The sequence below is a fragment of the Phodopus roborovskii genome, unplaced genomic scaffold (assembly GCF_943737965.1).
Source record: "Phodopus roborovskii unplaced genomic scaffold, PHOROB, whole genome shotgun sequence".
NCBI lineage: Eukaryota > Metazoa > Chordata > Mammalia > Rodentia > Cricetidae > Phodopus > Phodopus roborovskii.
Window position 1 is genome coordinate 3,293,685 of NW_026126547.1, and position 22,450 is coordinate 3,316,134.

At 46.2% G+C, this 22,450-nt stretch overlaps 1 protein-coding gene across 1 annotated transcript in view; it reads right to left on the minus strand.

Moving 5' to 3' along the window:
• Positions 1-22,450, minus strand: part of Pkd1l1 (polycystin 1 like 1, transient receptor potential channel interacting) — a 119,748-nt gene that overhangs the window by 96,055 nt on the left and 1,243 nt on the right. The window contains exons 2-8 of the mRNA XM_051200565.1: positions 20,713-20,815; positions 18,780-18,866; positions 16,813-16,892; positions 16,655-16,725; positions 8,000-8,098; positions 6,640-6,874; positions 658-714 (exon numbers count right to left, since the gene is read on the minus strand). Coding sequence (XP_051056522.1) covers positions 658-714; positions 6,640-6,874; positions 8,000-8,098; positions 16,655-16,725; positions 16,813-16,892; positions 18,780-18,866; positions 20,713-20,815 — 732 coding nt within the window. The remainder of the gene's footprint in view (positions 1-657; positions 715-6,639; positions 6,875-7,999; positions 8,099-16,654; positions 16,726-16,812; positions 16,893-18,779; positions 18,867-20,712; positions 20,816-22,450) is intronic.

The following is a 22,450-nucleotide window of genomic DNA, read 5'->3' on the forward strand; positions in this document are numbered from 1 at the left end:
TCATCATTAATAACTTCATCACATTTACAAAACAAACCGACACTTCTCACAATAGAATCCAAAGGAGATCTATGCATGGCTTTTCATAAATAGAAAGTGAAACTAACGTTAGTTCAGCTATCACAGTCATGGGGACCAGGACTGAATGAAGAGTTATGTTATGGACAAATCAACATATTATTTATACTTTATTTTAAGAGGCAGATTTCATCACTTCAGCACCAGGAAGCTAGTTTATCTAGCAGTTAAAAGAACTGTTCCTAGACTCAGGAATTTGATTCCAGGTCTTAAGAAAATTTGTTTGCAAATTCCCTTTAAACTTAACCTCTAGGAAATGATAGAATACTTACTCAGTGCTGGATAATTTTATGTCAACTTGACCCAAAAAAGTCCATTTGTGAGGGGGAACCTCAATTAAGAAAATGTCTCCATAAGATCAGGTTATAGACAAACCTGTAGGGCATTTTCTTAATTAGTGATCAATGGGATAGGGCCCAGCCTACTGTGAGTGGTGTTATCCCTGGGCTGCTGGTTCCGGGTTCTGTAAGAAAGCAGGCTGAGTAAACCATGATGAACAGCCAGTCAGCAGCACCCCTCCATGACCTCTGCATCAGCTCCTGCCTCCAGGTTCTGGCCCTGTTTGAGTTCCTGTCTGACTTCCTTCAGTGATGAACAGAAATATGAAAGTGTAAGTAAAGCCAAATAAACCCTTTCCTCCTCAACTTGCTTTTTGGTCATGGCGTTTCATCACAGCAATGCCTAACTAAGACAAACTTCTTATTTTGTTTTTAAGGCAGTAAGAAAAATCAACTTATTAAAGTTGTGGGTATTTAATAGCAATAGAGCATGCCACAATTTGAGTATGGCACAGTTAGCCTTCCACTGAGTCTTCCAGACCTTATGCAAAAGCAAAGGGATAAGAACAAACTAAAATGAAATACATTTGAAGGAGTGATGAGAGGTAGCCCTATGCATGTTTCATAATACAAAAGAGATGTAAGAGCTGCCAAAGCAGCAAAAGTCAAGCATGGATGGGCAGGAACCATGCTGGAGGTGGGGAAGGGAAGATACTGTAAATTCAGAAGAACCTGGTGACTGTAAAGTTCTCAAGCAAAACCCACCTGCAATAATTAACTCACTTAGGAGAAACACTGCAAAGACAAAGAATCAGGAAATGATGAAAGGGAGGGAGACAACACCATTCAGAGCTTATGAGATACTACAAGAGTTAAGAGGAAAGCTTCAGGAGGTACTCAGTGGATGGAGATTGTCCTCCAGAAAATATATATGGTTCAAGGAAGATTAATGGATTAAACACCGGAGAACCATTACCTTCTCTCATGAATGGTGCAAGAGTAGAAGAGAGAACACTTCAAAGATCGCACTGGAGGAGAGACACCACTCCAAGTAAAAGAGACACAAAGGAAAGGGGGGGCAGTCAAAAGAAAGCAGAGGTATTGGAAAAACAAATGAGACCACAAACAGAGAGACCGAACAGTGCTGTAACAGACTCTCACGACTCAAAGTTAAGGTGTTGGGACAGAAAAAGTTTAAGGACATGACCAAATAAATATTCCTTGAAGCACATTAAAGGGTAATGCATGTCTACATATGCGGAAGTACCGTGTAAGCCAGAGGAAGTGATCGAGAATAGTCGATTTTGAGGCATGTGCATTCTGGCGAAGCTACTGGAAAGTACATTTGTAAAAAACAATTATTTTGAAAGAGAGCCATCACAGCTTAGGAAAGGATGCAGCCACCTATGAGAGGGCTGTGCAAGACACAGATATCAGGGAGCTGGAGGGCGAGGTGGGCCTAAGAATCTGCATTTCAAGGCAGGCACTGGCGATGATAACAGTGATGAAGCGTGGCACACATGGAGAGCCACCCTTAAGAGAAGGGACCAGTGGAGGGACGACTAGAGTCCTCAAGAGAACAACACGTGCCCAGGAACTTATAGGCCAGGAAACTGTCACTCAAATACAGCAGCATAGACTTTAACTGCTCATCCGAGCTCTCCCCACAATCAGCAGGAGGCTGAACTGTAGTGAGCTAAATGAGAGCAGGAAGGGAGAACTGGGAATGAGAACGGAGCCCATCTCACACTAGAACCAGAGTAAACTGGGTGTGGCCAGCTGCTGGCAGACAGACCATCGGCCCGATGCTGATGCCTTGAAGATGTAGAATTTACAAAGGGAGCTCAAGTGGGCAAGGAAAGAGAGGAAGGGTGGAGGTGTGAAGTACTATGGCTACACTTCCTTGTGACCTTGACTGGGTTGAGAATCACCATGGAAACACAGTTCTGGAAAGGTGTGACTGAGGGAAAACCTGCCCTGAATTTGGGCTGTATTATCCCATAGTCTGGTATTCCAGAGTGAATTAAAACCAACCAACCAAACAAACAAACAAAAAATAAAAAACAAAGACAAAGTGAGCTGTGCACCAGAATCCATTATCTGTGTTTCCTGAATGTGTGGGGGCAATGTGACCTCCTGCTTCATTCACCTGTCACCTCAGGCCATTGTTGAATATGCCTTCTCACCATGGTGAGCTGCATCTTGTCCAACCATAAGCCGAAATCAACTCTTCTACTTAATGTTCCTTGTCATGAACAGAAAGAATCCTGTGATAAATAGACACCTATGATAAATGAGGGGTGGGAAGGAGAAAAGGGAATGCACTTATAGCCTTATTCAATGGGTAGTCAGTGGATCGCCTGACCTTGACCACCCTGCTTAGGACAGGGTGCCAACTCCGTGGGTCATAATGCCACTGGTGATTTTTAGCTCAAGGTCTGTCTTCCTCCCTCCCTCCCTCCCTCCCTCCGTCCCTTCTTCCCTCCCTTCTTCCCTCCCTCCCTTCCTTCCTCTTTCTTCCTTTCTTTCATCCTTCCTTCCCCTCCTTCCCTTTCTCTCTCTTTCCCTCTAGCTCTTCCTTCTTCCCCCCTGCCTTCCATTCTCTTGCCTTCCTCTCTCTCCTCCTCTTCCTCCCCCTCTCCCACTCTCATTTGCTCTTACTAGTCTTTCCACTGGAGGGGTTGGGAGGTAATGAGTCTCAGGCAGGAAGGTAGCACAGGAGTTCAGAACCCAGAAGATCCGGAGCCACTTAAGCCCATCATGTCAGGATGGACAACCTCCTGAGCACTCTTGAATTCTCATTTCTAACACTGACTGCAGTTTAAACTACAAAGATGACATCAAAACTTAAAAAAAAAAATCAGAAAACTAGAAAAAATATTTATTATGGTACACAGTGACTGGAAATGAATAATGAAACAGTCAAACAAAGGTCATAGGATATATGGATATGTTAGAGAAATAAGAAAGAAATAACCAAAAAAAAAAAAAAGCATGAAAAAAAAAAAAAAAGGATCAAAGCAAATTAACCAACTAGGAAAACACACACACACACACTCAATCCATGCTGGTTCCTTATCTAAAGAAAAGCACATCAGCCCTATCTAATTCAGAAGAGAAGCAAGAGCAAAATTAAATAAAAATGATGAAGGAAATAAGTCAGTATCAATGAAAATTTAAGAACCAGAGGGGCCCACTTTGTTCATGGCTATGTAGTTAAGCTTGAAGACTTGAATTAAAAGGGTAATTTTTTTCATGGCTATGTAGTTAAGCTTGAAGACTTGAATTAAAAGAGTAATTTTCTAAGGGCCTAGAATTTAAAAGAATTAGCTATATGAAAAGTAGCAAATATCAATAGAGAAAGGCGTAAACAAGTCAGCCAGAGGCAACAAGAAAGTGGGTGTGTAGGTTCATCCAGACAATAACTGTCTCTAATGCTGTCTTTGCTGTTCCAGGGTGAGAGAAATATAAAGTTCTCCATGTATCACTTGGAAAATTTAAAGCTTATGCCCCCAAACCAACGAATAGACCCCAGCCAGATTATGAGCACCAGTGTAGAACCCTTGAATAGGATTTAGAAAAGTGAGTTCAACCACTTTAAAAATAGTAAGGCAAAATCATATAGAATTCAGGAATGTGATATGGCTTGAAACTTGTGTAGTTCTAAAGAAAAACAAATGTTAAGATCATCTTAGCAGATAGAATCTGTAAGGAGCTTTAAAAAAATTTTTAGTCCTTAACAAAAGATGAAAACTTCTGTGCCAGGATAAATTGAAATTCTAACATGAAGTTTGGAGAAAAAAAAATGGTAGAAAATTCTGAGGACAAACACACCCAACATTATCCACTAATTTAACCCACAACACTCTGGAAATCTGGGCCAAGCCAATTAAACAAGAGAAAGGGCTGTGAGGTGATCACTGGAGATGGGAAGTGACACACCAGCATTTCTAAACAGTGCGTTTACACAGCTAAGAAAACACTTGGGAATGTGGGTAAGAGATGCCTGCGTCCAAGTTCAGCAAGACGAGAGGCCACAAAACAAAGAGCAACTTCTTCACCTCTCTACATATCATGGCAACCAGTTTGAAGATAAATAGCTTATTTGTATCAGCACAAAATAATGAATGCCATGTAAGTTTCATATGGAAACAAACGTTTCCAAAGGAGTGAGGAAGGATAGAAAGGAGCAGAGTATGTTCTATTGAAAGGGGGGCTTAGGAGCATAAAACTACACAAATTAACTTTAAGTTAAACACAATTCCGATAAAATTGCCAATATCTTCGTGTTAGTCAGTGTGGGTCTAAAGTTTATGTGGAAAAATCAAGAAAATATGACTAAAGCCAGGCAGTGATGGCACACAACTTTGATCCAGCACTTGGGAGGTAGAAGCAAGTGGATCTCTGTGAGTTTGAGGCCAGCCTGGTCTACAAAGCAATTTCCAGGACAATTGGCCTGTTACACAAGGAAATCCTGTCCGGGGAAAACAAAACAAAAAACAAAATAAAACAAAACAAAACCCAAAAAACAAAAGCAAAACAAAAAAGATAATATGACCAAATAATCCCAGAAAAGTTGAGGCACCAGGAGCACTAGCCACGGTAACAAGACCTGAGGAAGCTTAACGGTGGCTCTCATGAGAAGTAGAACAAATAGACAAAGGGAAGAGAAAGTCTGCGGATGGCCTAGAACAGGAACCCAGCTTGTAAAGGAGAAAGAGATAACATTCCAGATGTTTCTGAAAAGTGGATCATTTGAGCTACCTGAGCAGTTCTGCTGACCTCAGGAAAGGGAAACGTGAATCTGACATTATGCCAGAATATGTATTCAAATATATTAATTACTTAAATGTGCAAAATTCTATCATAATAGACTAAAAGACATGAAAGAGTTGCTTTATAAATTTGGATAAGGAACATCTTTTTAACTAGGGCATGTATCTCAAAAATTGGGGCTTACCAATAGCTCAGTGGTAGAATATTTGCAATAGTTGCCTAGAATTTGTGAAGCTAGGTTCAACCTTTAGCACCCCCATAATAGATAAAAATAAAATAAACAAGCAAAATTTTCACACGAAAACATCTAAAAGTAAAGCTGAAACATAAATAAACGAAGAAAAATATTTGCAACTTTTGACCCTCACAATAAAAAGACTAATTTTCTCAGTAATGGAAAGTACTCACAAAACCCCATGCTATACAGAACCATAAAAGTGCTCTTTGTGTCTAAACATTGTTTTTGGAAAGGTACTTTAATTTGAATAATGGTAATAACACACAAAGTTTCAGAAGGTGGCCATTTCCATCTTCAGACTGGCATTTATCTGCACTCTTCACAGAGCATGGGCCAGACAGCTCTAATTGAGAACAATTTGGCAATAACTTGGCAAAATATCCTCTTTATTGTGAGCTGCCATGTTCCCACTGCAATGTTACCTTTAACGCTAAAAGATCAGAAGCTATCCCAAAATCCACCAATTACATACAGCTAAACAGGCTTGGCCTGTTAAATCACTATACAGCAGCCACCCCAAAGGGCAGTGATGCCCTTTTGGTCTGGATGGAGGAGCTGCTCTAAGATGAATTTGCACTTACATGGGCAGAGAGCTGGATACTGTGCTTAATGCACTTCTGCTTACAGGAAGCAGAACAAGCCTGATAGTACATGCACACGAGATGTAAGAAATAAAAGATGTGGTTGCCCTATGGGTTAGTGAGAAGAGACTCTTGCTGTGCATCTTGTCAACTGTGTGGGCTTGCACAAGAGGCTAGACAATGTTCAAAACAATAGTTTTCAAAAGGGAAAGAAAAAAAGTTAAGTTTTCCACTCACATCCCACACTGGTCTCCAAGGCTTTAGATTTGCCTAACACACACCAAAACATCTATACAAACATTGGCCATTGTTTGTTATTATTGCTTTGGATTTGTTGGAATTTTCAACTCAAAAGAAACAGGGTGCCCTATCACACGTGGCTCACTGAAGAGGAATGTAAGGGGCTTTTGCGTGTCACCATGTGTGGGAAGGAGGCCCTGTGTGACCTGACTGTGTGACCCCAGGGATCGTTTCTCAATCTCATTCTCCTACCCCACAGCCCTGAGGGGAAGATTAACGAGCTGAAATATAAAGACTTGGTCATAGTCCAAAATGTGAGCTCTGCCAGTCGGAAGCCACCAGGTTGGTTCAGAAGGGTTCAGAGGGTGGAATATGGCTTCCTCCCTGCCAGTGTCCTGGGATGGCATCTCCTTCCCAAGCCTCCAGAGAAGGACAAGTTGCGCCATACCTTTCCTGTATCGGTGGTAGCCAGTCGCTGCAGCTGCACCTGTCACCGTACACAGGCTCATCTCAGCTCCACAACCATCCCCAAAGTCCAACAGCACACAAAGAGCTGTTCCGGAAGCCAGGTGAACACGGATTCCCAGAGCTGCAGGTGCCGGAGCATCTGTTTCTGGGAAATGGCAGACGGCAAAGTGCCCAGCATTTTCAGCCTGTGTCACTGGGATGGACCCAAAAGGATGCTGAGTGAGGGGAGAGGCACTCTCAGGATGGTACCAGGATGTGGGGAGGCTGTAGGTGCAAGCCATCCCAGGAGGAGGATCTGAGGAACTAAGAGAAAGGCAGTCAGGGCAGTCTACAGAGGGTATGGGTGGGTGGGAGGGTAGGTGGGGGCAAACTTTCTAGGATAGCTGGCAGGGAACAGGTCCTGGTGTTCAGTGGGCTCCCTGCCAGCAATACCAAAATCACTGGCCACTTACGACAGGCACTTCTGACCACTGGCTGAGACTCTTAAAGCAAGGCCAGAAAGTCCCCTAGAGACTGGGGTCAGCCCTCTAGAGACTGGGGTCAGCCCTCTAGAGACTGGGATCAACACCCTGGAGGCTGAAGTCAGTTTCTGGAGCACAACTAATCTAGATACAGAAAAAGAAAGGGTAAAATAACCTTTTCTCTATCACTGAAATCATGAGTCAAAAGCCAGTCTTTCTAGAGTCGCCACCTGCTGGGTTTGTACAATGCTTATCTTGACCCACAGTTTCCCATTTCCACCTGTAGCTCCTTGTGCGGGGATCTGGGGACTAGGAAGAGTCAGGGCTACTAGCTCCCAAGAATACAGGACTGCTGTCCCTGGCTTACTGGGAACTGTTGCAGGAGGGCACTGGTGATGGGCATTTAAGCAGTCAGAAGTCTGAGGAAAGGACAGAGCCCTTCAGTGCAGAAGGAGAATGCTCTCACGGACAAGGAAGGGTCCTTAGTGTCAGGAATACTTCACATTTCCCTCCTCTGCCTGTGCTGTGCTTATCCCCCCAGCAACACGGGCAGACAGTGCTGAGGTCTGACTTTCTGACTGCTCTAAAGGACAAAGGGACCACATGACACAGGATGCAGGTGGCAAGGAGCATCCAGTCATATCATCTGGAGCACAGCGGCTTGGCACACTCCCAGCCACAGCTGTAAGAACCAAGAGATCCGAATCAACAAATGACTGCTAGTGACTAAGGCGAGATGTGTGTGGCCTTCACTACCCTCCCTCTGCCTTCTGGGAATGGTAGGAAAATGGAAAGCCAGCTAGATGCCTGAGAGCTGCCTAGGTGCTGGTGTGTGGGGATGTGCCGCCCTGGTGGGGGCCCCCTAGCGGCAGACCTCACAAGCAGCATCTTGGAGAGGTTTTCCACAGAGCTCAGCAGTCCTTCACAGAAGAGAACGTCCTTCTTCAGGCTGCAGAGGGCCGCTGCTGAAGGGACACCCTGCAACATAAATGTCTAAAGTCACAGGAGTTTCTCCAGTCCCTGCTCTGACACACGTTTTCCAAAGTCAACTTAGTAAATGGCCCATGAGATTGCAGACTCCTTAGACTGAGGACTCTGGTGTGGCTGGGAAAATGTAAAGCAACCTGTCCATGGCACTGGCTTCAGAACGAAATGGGGACAGTTCCCAGCAAAGAGAACACCCAGCTGGGAACCCCCACACAGGTGGCACCAGCAACTTCAGGGCGACCTATTACCATTTCATGTTGTCAATGGCACTGCGTTCGGAATGAAAGGGGGCCATTCCCAGCAAAGACAGCATCCTGCTGGGAACCCTCTAGAACTACACAGGTGGCACCAGGAACTTCAGGGATGGCCTACTATCACTTCATGAAGTCAGCCTGTGCTAAGGCAATAGGTTAGCTATTTATATGATCAGTATGCACGAGGCCGGCAGCTGAGAGATGACATTACCACAGGCAGGAAAGTGTGGACTCTTTTTTTTTTTTTTTTAAACCACAATAACATATTTCAATTCTGCACAATCTTGCAACATCTAACAGAGTTAGAAAGACAAAGGAGTGGTCACTGATCAGCTCAGAGGCAAGTTCTTCAAGGGCTGGGCTCAGACACCAACCTGCTGGGGACCAGAGAATGATCCATCTGCCCTTTCAGTCTCACGTGGCCACAGAAGACAGGAGCAGGGACCGGCAATATTCCTCATGTTCCTGCTCATGACAGAGGGCAGAGAGATGCTGTCATATGCTTGGCACATCTGACTGTTATCTGGAAGACCCTCCCTGTCACCCAAGCCCATAAGGCAGTCCATCAGAGACTTAGATGTGCTGTGAACCGGCCCACACAGGGCTATGGCAGATGTCATTGAGAAGTCTTTAGGGAGGAAGGGAGCCCAGTTAAAGCCATTTGCTAAAATGTGTACATCCCACACATGCTGGGCCATCAGTATGCACTGTGGCCTAAGCCCATGCCCTGTAGCACAGACAGGGAGTTGGGGTCCAGGAAGGCAGGTCCTGGTTATGAACCCTAATCTGTGGCTAGCACCTCGTGTCCTGTGCCTCTCACTGACCACAGCAGGCTCAAGGTCTGCAGGTTCAAGGCCCTCATGGAGGCAGTGAACTGTGGCATGTGACTAACTTCAGAATTCAGCTCTGGTCCCGGATCTGTTGCTGTGTCCCCCTTCCCGGCTTCCCTCATGGTGCAGGACACAGACACCATTCCATCCACTGGTGGAACCAGTTCCCTTTACACTTCTGATGGCACATCTTCCTGCATTGTCCCACGTAACTTTGAACATCCCTAATGGGTCTCACTTTCTGGCTCTTTGCTTTCTGGTTTGGTTTTGTTTTTCATTTATGGCTCTTTACTTCTTAACACAGAAATGTATTAAGCTGGGGGTGTAGCTCAGGCTCTCTGCTCAACATTAAGAGGATCTCCTTTTTAGAAAAGACAGGCCTTCCCTTCTGCCCAGACACGTTATCCAGAGCTTTATTCAACCAGATACTACTGGGAGCAATGCTGGTGTAGGAGGAGAAAGCAGAGTTTAGGGCTCCTGCCTGAGACAGCTCTGCTTTGCTCTTGGTGACTGTTGACTATTGACTAAGGTCACACACAGCAGAGAGAAGAATGGCATTTCCTTGATGGCCCACAGGGAGTGTTAACCCCGGGGAATGTTTTCTTTTAATTGAACAGTTATACCTTGCCAAGTCCTACATAATTTAAAATAAGCTATATAACACTTCAGTGCTTGACTCTCACGTTGGAGAATGTTGTTTCGCCCAAGCCAGAAAGAACTTGATTATTGACGTGGGCTTGGGTGGGTGGGATGGGTGACAGACTGGCCTGTAAAATCTGACAGCATGTATTTTATGCTGAGATGCCCTATAATGAAATAGGCAACACAGACAACAGCAACTGAAAGACCTTAAGCTGTCAGACTACCAGACACAGACAGACAAATTCCACCCCTAACAGGAAGCCACATGTTTGTAAAGTAGAATCCAGGAAAGCCATAGTGTTGGGCCCACCCTTCCAGTGGTCTGGGCCACAAACCCTGCAGGATGGGGGGGGGTATGCTATGCTCTCCAGTGTTCCCCACACACAGACTTCAAATTTTTGGTTATGTAATATTGTTTTGCTTGTTGGATTGTACAAGAATAAAGAAAAACATATTTATATATAAAATATTATATCACAGTGAACGTGTCTAAGGTAGAGTTAAGCAATCATGATTATATTCACAGACCCATGCCACCAGTATCCAGGATTTTTACTTCCCTGGGAACCTTGAAACGACCCCCAGATGCCCCCACTCACGCTACCCCACCCCTTGGCCACTCCTCGTCTACTCTTGCATCCGTGGCTCAGACTTCCCTAGTAGGAACTGCACAGTAAGGGTTGCTTTTTCAACGGGCTCATTTCACAAAGTCCCACATCCTCGTCCTCAAGGTCCCCTAACAGTTTTTGTTTCCAACTCCAATTCCCACATACCCCACTGAGGCTTTGCCAGCTCCGTTCCTGGTATTGCCATCATGCCGAGCCTCATTCTAAACTACAACATAATATATACAGCACGAGCTTTCAGGCAGGGCAGAGCTTTCAGACTCCATTTGAAAAGCAGCATCTGGCCCCCTTTTGAGGGCAAATGCAGACACAGAAAGACTCTGTACCTCATAGTGCATGTAGCCGCCACCACTTACTTGTCTGGTGTCATCATGACTGATACACGGCTCATTCCTAAATGTAACAAGATGTCATTGGGAAATCTATCAAAGCAGCTTGGCAGCAGATGAGCACAGGGGTGAATCCCAACCGTATCAGGGAAATGCCCAAGAAGTAGCTCCATGGCTAAGCAGGTAAAAAGGATTGCCGTGAAGGCCTGCTGACTTGAGTTCAAATCCCAGAACTCATAAAAAGCCAGGCACAGTAGCTTATGTCTGTGATGCCAGCACTAACAGGGCAAAGGTGGAGGTGATGAATCTATAAAGCCTGCAGGTCCACCAGCCTGGATACAGACAGAGTGGCAGAAACAAGGTAGATGCTGTGTCAATAAGGTGAAAGGAAGGGACACACTTCTGAACATTGTTGTTTGCTCTCCACACTTATACCAGGGCTTTCAAGTGCCTACAATTATAAAGACATCACACACACACACACACACACACACACACACACACAGAGTAATGATAATAAAATAATAATAAAGAACTGGTCTCTGTGATATATGCATAATTTGTTTTAAAAAGTGTGGGGGGAGATAGAATACAGAGACAGAGAGAGACAGAGAGACAGAGAGAGAGAGAAAGGAAGGAACAAAAGAATGAATAAAAAAGGAAACAAGCCAGCCTAGAACTTACAAATACACTAGATTGAGCAAGGTTACAACATTCTTACCTGAACTCTGTAAGGAAAGGGAAGCTAACACTGCAATGGGGACACCCTCCCTGACATCTGACTACCCAGTGTGAGCATAAAGGGACAGGCAGGCAGAGAGCTCCTGACTGTCCTCAGGGCTTGAGTCTACCGTGGTCTCCACCACAGCAGAGGCAATACCCTTGCCCATAGCTCCCATAGCACTGAGTTCCTGCAGCTTGACTCAGTGGGGACCCAACAGCCCTGCCACCCTGCAGCTGTATCACTAGTGGCTCCCCACCTGGCATCACAACCTAATTAATCCCTGCAGTAATTCTGCACCTCTAAAAGCCTTCTGTCTGTCTCCGGTGATGCTCCCTGAAGTCCTTGAACCCCACTGTAGCCCCTTTGATCATCTATAGCTATTCTATGACCTACATGTGTGAACATATATATAATTACCATGTGATTAGTAACTGAGATTGGAGGAGAAGAACTGTGTTTGCCTCAGCCAGCTTTCAAGGGAAATCAGCACTACTTTGCAGACTTCAGCCAACAAAACCCACTCAGATCATAAATGCATTATTACTCAGGGAATTTAGTATTGTGGAAAGGTGCAATGTATCTGCCTGTCTGTGTTTCTGGCATAGCATGTCCATGATTGAAGTTCACAATAGTGACATGAGGACTCGTACCTGGCAGCACTTTGTGTGCCTCCCAACATTTGGTGCTGTCTACTTATACAACCTTGTCTAATAATAATAATAATTACTATATATAGGCATACAAATATTCACATACATAAAATATATGCATGTATATACATGTATAGTATACATATACATAAATATATGCACATATATACACGTATAGTATGCACAAACATAAATATGTGCACGTATATACATATATAGTTTGTATATACATATAAATATATGCACGTATATACATATATAGTATGCATATACATATGCACATGCACACATATACATATACATATTCTTTTTCCCTTTGGTGTTGAGAGGTTTAAATCTTCTTTGGGGTGGCAGAACAGACCCTGACGTTGACATCTGAGATGTTCCCCATGATTCCCATGCTGTCCGTATACTCAGAAATGCCAGACTGCCTGGGCTTCCTTGACCCACCTGTCAGTACCGTCATCCCAGCGTGGAGGAGCTTGTGATTCTCTGTTAACAGCAGGTAGTCTTCCTTCTCGACTTGTGTTCAAAACGTTCTACAAGGAAAACAAAGTAAAACTGTGAACACTGGGGGAAGGATCATTATTCATTATAAAACAGCAGCCTCCTCCACCCCTGAGTGCCAGGCACTGTCCTTCTCCCCAGGGAGAGCAACAAGGAAGACAGACAGACTGACAGACTCTGCTCCAGGGCTGTGGGAAGGAAGCTGTGGAAAGCTGGCTGTGGGAGGCTGGGGTATGGGGAGGGAGCTCATCTGGATGAGAGAAGATGGTGGCATTCCTCAGTGTGGCCTGGGAGGTGGGGTGGATGGGTGTTGGTTAAATTAGAACAAATGGTAAGTCCAAGGGGTGTGGCCTGCTTAAAGGAGAACATAGGGCAGGGGACGCAGGGGTAAGAGAGGGTTCTAGATGGGTCATGAGAATGACCCAAAGGCTTTGCCAACTGCACTTTGATACACGCAGACCTCCTTGAGACAAAACTTCTATTCCTGTGTGACTTGGACAGCAGGGCTGAGAATCAGGAGGAAGTCCCAACCCAAAGCTGGCTGGCCACAGCAAATCCCCACACTTGAGCAACACGTGACTTTAGGTTGGATTGCTTGTGTGTTTTCATCCGCCCCTGTTCTTGTTTGAAGGCAGGCCACTCCAGGTCGCTTTGTTCTGGAACCCATTCCCAGCATGCCCCACTCCTGATAAGGCAACTACCCCTCCATCTTCAACCCTGTGTCTTTTCTCTCACAGTAACTGCAAGTGTTGTCCCTTCCCGAGCACTTCAGCCTCCGTGGCTGTTTGTCCCCAGTGAACTCATGCACCAGGTAGATAATAGCTCTTTAGTAAAGGCCTTCAAAGAGCTTCCATGCCCACTAAAAAATGCTGTTCCACACTTTGTGCTGCTCGAAGCCTATGGTGGGAGGTAACCCCCCAAACACATGAGGGACAGTATCATCCTCAGACTGAGAGGCAGTACCCCTCCTCATTTAAGGAACAGCACCATTTCCCTCCCGAGGGCAGTCTTACCCCACTCCTGAGGAGAGCTATCATTCCCCTACCCAAGGGCCATTCTCATTCTCCAACTGAAGGGCAGTCCACACCTCACCACTACACAAAGGATGGCCCCACCCTATTCCAACTGGAAGGCCAGCCCCATCTCCTGCAGGGAAGCCCCATCCTTTTACACCTGAAAGACAGCACCCCGGTCCTGGTCCCCATATGAGGAGTTGTCCTCCCCCACTCCCATTTGCCTGGGAGGCTCCTCTGCCGGCTTGTCTTTCTCATGACAGAATGAAGGTTTTAAAACTTAAGCGTGTACCCCCTCTGCTCAAGCATACATGCTGTGACAGTGACCTCAGAAGTCAAGGCAGGGGCATTTGAAGCTGTAACCCCCCCTACACACACACACACACACACACACACACACACACACACACACACACACAATTGTTCTCAGAAGGAAAGGCCTAACTGATCCAGTGTAAGGTGCACCTTGTCCCATGGAGCTGGTGAAGATGGCTTCTGTGACTGAGTGTCTCCTGCTGTTCCTTTAGGATCTTGTGAAGGACAGCTGCCCTGCTCATCACTCACATAGAGCTCTGGGTTAGTCTGAATCTCTAGAGAAGGAGAAACGTATATTCAGAGGTTGGTCACTTGCCGGAAGATGAGAGCAGAGATGGAGAAGCCTTGACGGGAACACTGGGTCTAACTCCTCTGAAGGGGCCACTGTGAAGCTATCCATCTTCAGGATAGTGCCTGTGGTCATGTCTTTGCTCTCCTTGTCTGAAAGGGCTTGGGTGAGGACCCACTGGGCAGTGTGCGGGAAGGAATGCATGGCACTAGCCACAATGGAGGAGGGGATGGTGATGGATAGGAGCACAGTTCTGTTCTGTGTGTGAGGACGAAAACTCTGTTTAAGCACCTTTTACTGCAGCTTGTATTTGGGCCAGCTTTCTCTCATAGGCAGGAGGTTGAGGCTTGAAAGCGGAAGGTTGTTGAGGGCAGAGCAGTAGGTTTGAAAGCCAAATCAGAAGAAGATGAGGCCATTCCCACAGGGATCCTGCTTCAAATCCCAAAGTACCTCTGGGTAAGGACGAAGGCAGTCAGTGTCCCCAAGCTTCTAATCTTCTGGGGCAATGTCAAATCTAATTTGAACATTTTGATCAAGAGTCCAGTATATTAATATGAGCTAAAGGGAACCTGAGGTCTTGACACCAGACATTCTGTCGAGTATATGAGGAGCAAGGTTCAGCTGCCAACCACATGAGCAACTCAGGTCTGAAAGACTTTTGTGTGTGTGTGTGTTTTTATATAGGTGTTTTTTAATTGCACATAATTTCTATTTGACACTATCTTCTTTCTTTTTTTATTCCTTCCTTCCTTCCTTTCTTTCTTCCGTTCTTTCTGTCTTTTCTAAGATTTATTTATTATGTATAAAGTGTTCTGCCCAGAAGAGGGCACCAGATCTCATTGTAGATGGTCGTGAGCCACCAGCTGGGAATTAAACTTAGAACCTCTGGAAGCAGCCAGTGCTCTTAACTTCTGAGCGATCGATCTATCTATCCAGACCTGGCCTGAAAAAGTTCAACGAACTTCTCACATCTACAGAGAAAATATTTATAAAACTGCCCTGAGCCAGGAGAGTAAAAAAAATGCCCTGTTTTTCTGATCCCACCACATTTCTGAGTTCCAGCAGGTGAAGAAAGTACTGCCCAGTTCTCGGTGGCAGCTATACAAGTCACTGACATGGAGAACTTTGAAAACAATGATTTTTACATTTTGAGAGAAAATACCCCAGACATGTCAACTCTTCTCCTCAGGCAGCTGGAGAGTCCCGGGTGGTAATGCCTTTTCTTAGTGAATGTTAGTAATAGCGTTTTGGGCAGCCCGGCTCAGAGGGAGCTCAGTGGTAGAGTGCTGTAGAGTGCTTGCCCAGAATGCACAGCCTGGAGTCAGTCCTCAGCAATGACACACACAAACATTTAGTTAGGGTGGTGGCAGATGCCTGTAACCCCGTCATTTAGGAGGCGGATCACAAATTTGAAACCAGCCTGTGCTTCACAGCAGGAAGCAAGACCCTTTGCCAAAACACCACTACTATGACGCTGATGGTGATATTGATGATAATGTTGATGACGGTGGTATTATATTGGGGGTTGTGAGTTTGGCTCAGTGACGCAGTTCTTGCCTAGCATTTGTGAAATTCTGGCTTCCATCTGAACCACCTAAACAATGATAATAGTAACAATGGAACACGTGTCTCTGTGAAGGAGATCTGGGGCCAGGGAGCCAGGTCCTGGAATCCCCACTCCCTTTCTGTTACTGGTCTCTGTGGATTTCATTGTAGACTCAGGGTTTGTCCGGGTGTGGTCCCTGCACCTCTCCTGAAGCAGAAAACCTGGAGTGGGGCCCAGTGGAGAGTTTAAAACTGTACCACCATAGCATAATGACCATTTCAAGAGCAACATCTCTGGACAATGGAATTGCCACATGAACATCTTTCTTGTAGGATCAGTGTGACATTCTCATCAAGGACAGGAAGTTGAAGGCAGAGGAATTGATGGTTAAACTAGCGCTTATCTTCCTAGGGGCTTCTCTGCCTGATAAACTTGTAGAGTACAGGCCTTGACTAACTCAGGACTTAAGTGGTAGTCTCCAACTAAACCTCTGCATCGTCATTTCCTTTCTCCAGAAAGGGTTTTGAGCCACAAAACTTGATTAGAGCTGTGTGCTTTTCTCCTCGGCTCATCTCTCACATGTTATTTTACCTGTGGACTCAGCAGGGACCCTTTGAGGACAGACGTGGGTTGTTGCTTCTATACCTTTGACCTGTATTTGTTAATGGGTGAACACAAAGGCCCGGTATCCAACAAGGGCTCCAAACCACAAGGCTGCCTCCCACTAGATACGGTGCTAGATGGTGTGTGGAGTAAAACACAGGCAACACTGGTTACCTGTGGCCTGGCTGTGGTGGCCCAGCCCTTTTCCCAAGTCCTTACCAACTGGCACTCCACAGCAGAAGGTTCTGAGACTGCAGCCACAAAGTCGAAGACACCCGCTGTCTCCAGCCCTGGTTGAGATTTCGTCATTTGAAGAAAGGGAGCAAACCAGCTGGAAACACCTATGCGTGAGAATAAAGGGAGGGGTTAGTGCAGACCTGCCACGAAGCGTGGCCACACTGTGCTACCCCTCACCCATGTCTGTGTCTCTGTCACAGACCCATCAGGCACAGTGTGACTGTCACACAAGCAAAGAGTAACTCACTATTGTGGCTTCTGCACTTTGCTTTCAAATGTGGAGGCTGCTTCTAGTTAACTAAACTCAGGTCCCATCAGGCTGTTGTAGAAGCCTGGGTCTGTCTTCCTGTTAGGTGGAAGAAGCTGGCACTCAAGCTCAGCCCTGGGCTCTGGGACTTGTCCTCTGCACCCCACTTCCAGCCTCACTGACTGTTCTCCAGCCCTGGTAACATGTTCTGTCGAGTAACACTGGGGTTCAGGAACCCATGTGTACTACTGGTTTGCTCTCCAGAGAAACGCAGACCAGGCTGTGGCTCCCAAAGGTCTGGATGTCAAGGGCTTGGTCCCCAGAGTGGTGTCACCAGGAGGTGTTGGAACCTTTAAGAAGTAGAACCCAGCCAGGTGGTGGTGGTGCATGGCTTTAATCCCAGGACTGGGTAGGCAGAAGCAGGCGGATCTTTGTGAGTTTGAGACTAGCCTGGTCTACAGAGCCAGTTTCAGGACAGCCTCCAAAGCCACAGAGAAACCCTGGAGAGAGAGAGAGAGAGAGAGAGAGAGAGAGAGAGAGAGAGAGAGAGAGAGAGGGAGGGAGGGAGGGAGGGAGGGAGGGAGGGAGGGAGGGAGAGAGAGAGAGAGAGAGAGAGAGACCTGCTCTTGCTCTTCCAGTAAGATGACCCTCATCCTCCGCCTGTAGGCTGTGACTGATGGTTTTGTTCTGTCACATACTTGCGGCCCTTATGCACTACTCCTCTGCAGGTCTAAATCAACAAGGCCAACTCACTATGGGCTGAGACAGTCCAGACATATCTTTGGTCACTATTAGGAGATTTGTCTCAGGTCTCAGAAAACACAGGCGTCAGATGTAATTACTTTGTATGGTGAAATCTTGGAAGCTGAGGGAGAGAGGTTAAGTTGGGAATGTTTAGCAAGCTGAAGAGGCAGCATTCAGTCTGAACCAGCATTCTGGTTTTGGAGGCACTAAAAGCTCCACTTCAAAGACCTTCTCCTGTTACTCTCTAATGGGGTCTCTAGACTCAAATGAATCTTGCAGTCTTGCGGTCAGCCTGAGGCCTTGGACCTTGCCCTCCAGACAGGGCTCCTCAACACCTGAGCTAATTATGGCTGGCACTCAGTTGACAGTCAAAAAACAATCCAAGAGCAGCAGATGAATTGACCTGGAACTAGAGTGTGCGTTCTGGTTTTGATGGTGCTATTTGGATTTTGTATCCATGATGGCTGCTAGCACACAACAGGGCTGCAGTGGAGAAATGGAAATTGTCATCCATCTCTGCTCCTGCGAAACGTGGTGTTTCTTCCTAGACAGCAGCACCTCCCCCTCCCCCTCCTACTTTCCCATCTCCTTCCCCCCTTCCCTCCTTTCTTGCTCCCCCTTCTATCTTCCTCTAATCCAATGGAGAAGAAAGGAGCCTGTATCAAGGGCTGGCGCTGGGGTTGCTGTCCCAGCAAGGGCCTCTTGTAGTGTTCCATTACAGCTGAGGGTTTAGTCTGATCCTTTGGTGTTAGATTCTACTTCTTTTGTGAAAATACGTTCAGCTCTTTTGATCAATTTAAAGCTGTGGTTTTCTTTTTACCTTTGTTGGGTGTCGATGGAATGAGGAGAAGGATGTGTGTGTGTTTTAGTTTCAATAAAGGCTGTATAAAAGACTGGATAGTTCTATCCAATTTTCATGAGCTCGGTTCTTGATGCAATAACCAAGAAACCACCACCAGAGGGCAGACGAGGACACTATGTAGGCGAAGGGAGGCGGAGAAACCCAGAAGCAGTCAGCCAGCCCAAATGTGAAGATTAAAAGAGGCAGCAGGTGTGGATGGCCTGTTATACTGAGTAATTCCAAGGGTGACGCTGTCTAGCTCTCACTATGCTCACTTGTCAAAGGCCAGAAAAGGGGGTGTGAACAAGAAGATAGCCTTGGAACCAGCAAACCACACTACCGTGTCAAAGGCCTGCAGCACTCTGGAGGTCAGAAGACTGTGGAAAGGGTTCCTAACGTCTGTCTGTCCACTCGCAGACCCCACAGTCCACGCTGAGGGGCAGACTACTTGATACTCACAGCAGAGGGGTAATTTCTTATAACTCTTGACTGAAGACATCACATATTTTAACACCAAGGGGTTGCTGGTCGGCGGGAGAAGGGCTTCAGAATAAAGGGGCAGGTAATTTTAAAGAGGCAAGCGGAAAATGAACTGCCAAATTGAACCGTCTTTGGCAGCAGAGACACTGAACAAAGGCAATTCCAAGCAGCAATAAGGGCCCCTCAGTTGTTCTCTCCTTGTGTGTTTAGTGAAAGGATGACGATGTCCAGGACACAGAAGGAAGCAGACTGTGAGCTAAAAGGCAGGCATGCAAGCATTCCCCTGGATGCTGCTTCACCCATCTGCAGTAGCATGATGGGGCAGACGGGTGGTAAGGGTACTCAGATTTGGGGGTGAGGAGGAGTGTCCTGCCCGGGGCCCACACTGGAATTTGGGACTCTTTCAGTCTGACTCAGAAGAGCAGTAGAGTCCCAAAGTCTGTACTGTAGCTGCCCCTCATGCCAGGCCAGAGGACAGCTATGTTCCAAAGCTGGACCGGTTTGACTGGTTCAGGCCTTAGAAAGAGGGTACGGGAGATGCTTATGCCATATCTTGCCACCAGCAGCCAGCTGATAGCATAGTTTAAGGTAACACACTTCCTCAGAACAACCAGAAGAAAGTGGGGAGGAGTGATTGGAAATAGGATTGTGCTGTGCCCTCTGATTGGTGGGTTATGTCTCGTTTCTCCAGAGGAACTGACAGGAAACCCTTGTCCTCTGCCAACAGCAGGCAACCCTGTTGGGTTGGTAGGAAGGGTGATGGGCATTGTTCTGGGATGAAGGCAGCCCTTGGAGACCTCTCAAATGTCTTCATTCTCAGCAGCATCTACTGCTACGGTTGAGAGGGCAAGAGTAGCTTGCATCTTTCTCCCTCTCCATCTAAGCAAGCGCAGAATCTCCGCCAGGGCATGGTACTCCAAAGAGAAAGCCTGGATAAATGTGACCTGGATGGCTGAAACAGAGCTCAGGCCCTTCTGCAGCAGAGGGTTGAGAAAGGTACAAAGATTCCAGACTTTTCTGAATTCACATACAGCTATTTGGGTCAGACTTTGGGACATCACAGGCATACCCTGATCTATTATGAAGACAGCAGTCAGATAAAAAGAGTTCTGGGTGTGAAGAGTTATTTAATCCAGACAACTCATTTAAAATCGTCCTGCTTTGCTTCCACTGAAATAAGAATGGATTATTATTGTCTCGCTCGCTTTTTTTAATCACTCTGACAAAGTGTCTAACATAAACAATTTAAAAGCAAACATTATTTATAAGGATAATATACAGTGCCCCAAGAATGTGTTCCTGGTGACCTGTTCCCTCCAGTCAGGTCCCACCTCCTAGTTTCTACAAGCTCCCCAAATAATGCTACCAGCTGGGAATAAGTGTCAACTTCTGAGCCTTTGAGGGGACAGTTGCCATCCAAGCTGTAACCATCCACTGTGAAAGGCTGGGGATATGCACTTGTTGCTCTTGAGAAGAACAGAATTCAATTTCTCAGCACCCACATGGTGGCTCACATTCATCTGCAACTCCAATTCCAGAGGACCCAATGCTTTCTCCTGACCTCTGTAGACACAGGAACTCACATACATTTGTGAGGGGAAACATTCATATAAATTAAATAAGTAAATCTAAACAAAATCTAACTTCTTTTGCAAGAAACATTCCCGAGTGCAGAGTTTGCAATCTGGCTCATCATCCCCACCCAGGCCTAGAACAGTGCCAACTCACCTTTTCTGGTCCTCAAAAATGTCCTCGGCCTTTGCCTCAGCCATGTGCTGTGCTAGCTGGTCCTGGATACCACACTCAGTACACAAGCCTCCTCCCTCGCTCTCTGCAAGACACAGGGTGACAGAGGCACTTAAGGCTTCTTTCCAGTCTCTGCACTGAGAACTCATATCAGAGTACCCACCTCACATGGAGAAAAAGATACACAGCAGCAATAGTTTCCTAATCAGAAAACTTATTTCTCCACTCTCTCCTGAGGAGACAGGTTTGTTTAGGTGTAGATGTAGAAATCTGATAACAGAAAACAACTTTATAAGCTGATAAGCCCAGGCACCCCTGGGAGGAGCAGTACATCATCCGGAATCATTTCCATTACACAGACTCAGGGGCATCCTAAACTCCCCTGCATTATCTCTCACAGCATCCCTTCTCTTGGGGACCCAAAGAGTGAACTGTTCTCTCTCATCCAGCTTCCCACTTCAGCATTTAGAGGCAGGGACCACATCCTCTGTGCTTGTAATTGCTTTGAAAGTGTTTGGTAGTCTCCTAATTCTAATTTTCATAAACTTCTGGACCACCATAGAGTTTATAAAGCTTAGTCTTGTTTTGTCTGACTCGGGAAATTAGAAAGTCCTTCCTTGTGGAATTATCTGTGTGTCTGCACTGAATTCAGGAGAGTGTTAATAGGCATCGCAGGGATGCTTCCCCCCACCTACAAATCTCCTCCCTAGGTGGGAAGGGAAGGAACCGCGGGATAAAAGGAAGAACTTGCTGGGGGCTAATCTCTCTGTGTTTGCTGGAAGTTGTTTGAACTCCCCAGGCTGAGTAAGGAGAGCCTCTGCACCCCACAGAGGCTAAAGGCCACTGTTGACACCGGTGTCCTGTCTCTTCAAGTCTTCCCTCTATGTGTTAATCCCTCTGATTTTTCTCTCTTCTGCACCTGTTGGGGTAAGTGCAGGAATTGGCGGGAAATGTATGCAATTTGTTTGTAAGCAAACAGTGTTTTCTCTCTCTCTAACACCCTGCCCAGGATGTCTTGTGTCACATCTGACACCTCGTGTTTAAAGTGAGTCCAAGAGTAAAGACACCTGCCACCGGGACTGCTGGCTGACAGCCACATCCAGCAACAGAACCCGAGGGCCACTTCTGCCCTTTGGGAGGACTGGATTTAACGAAGATGACAAATTCAAAGTTTGTGGTGGTCAGGCTACTAACCAAAGGCTGCAGGAAATGACAGGAGTGAAGAAAGTGAAAACACAGCCAGTCTGAGCTACTGGGATGTATATGAAGGAAGATTAAGAATTAGCTTCCCGTCATTAGACAATGTTGGTGCAGTTCAACCACAGTGAGGAAATGGCCATTACCTTAGAGCCACCTGCTAGCCTGCAGTTGGGCTCTGTCTTTTTTAACCATGGGGTGCTGTGTTCTTAAACCGCTCACATCCAGCTAAGGAATGGAGTTCCTGGCTGTCCCCACTCTCACTCTGATTCCCATGGCCTGGGATTTGCTGAGCACTTCAGTAATATGGTAGGGAGCACAGCAGGGAGGAAACCCATAGCAGAGGCCAGAGGTGTGCTCCATTAAGGTGAGAAGTAGTATGATTAAGCCAGCTGGAGAAGGCTAGGTGACACCCAATTGGTGCAAACATTCTGGATGTGATTAATGCAATGGCTTCTGAAAATGATCAGTGTTAAAACCACTACCTCGGGTTTGCTTAGGAGCCATCAAAGACTTGGCAGGG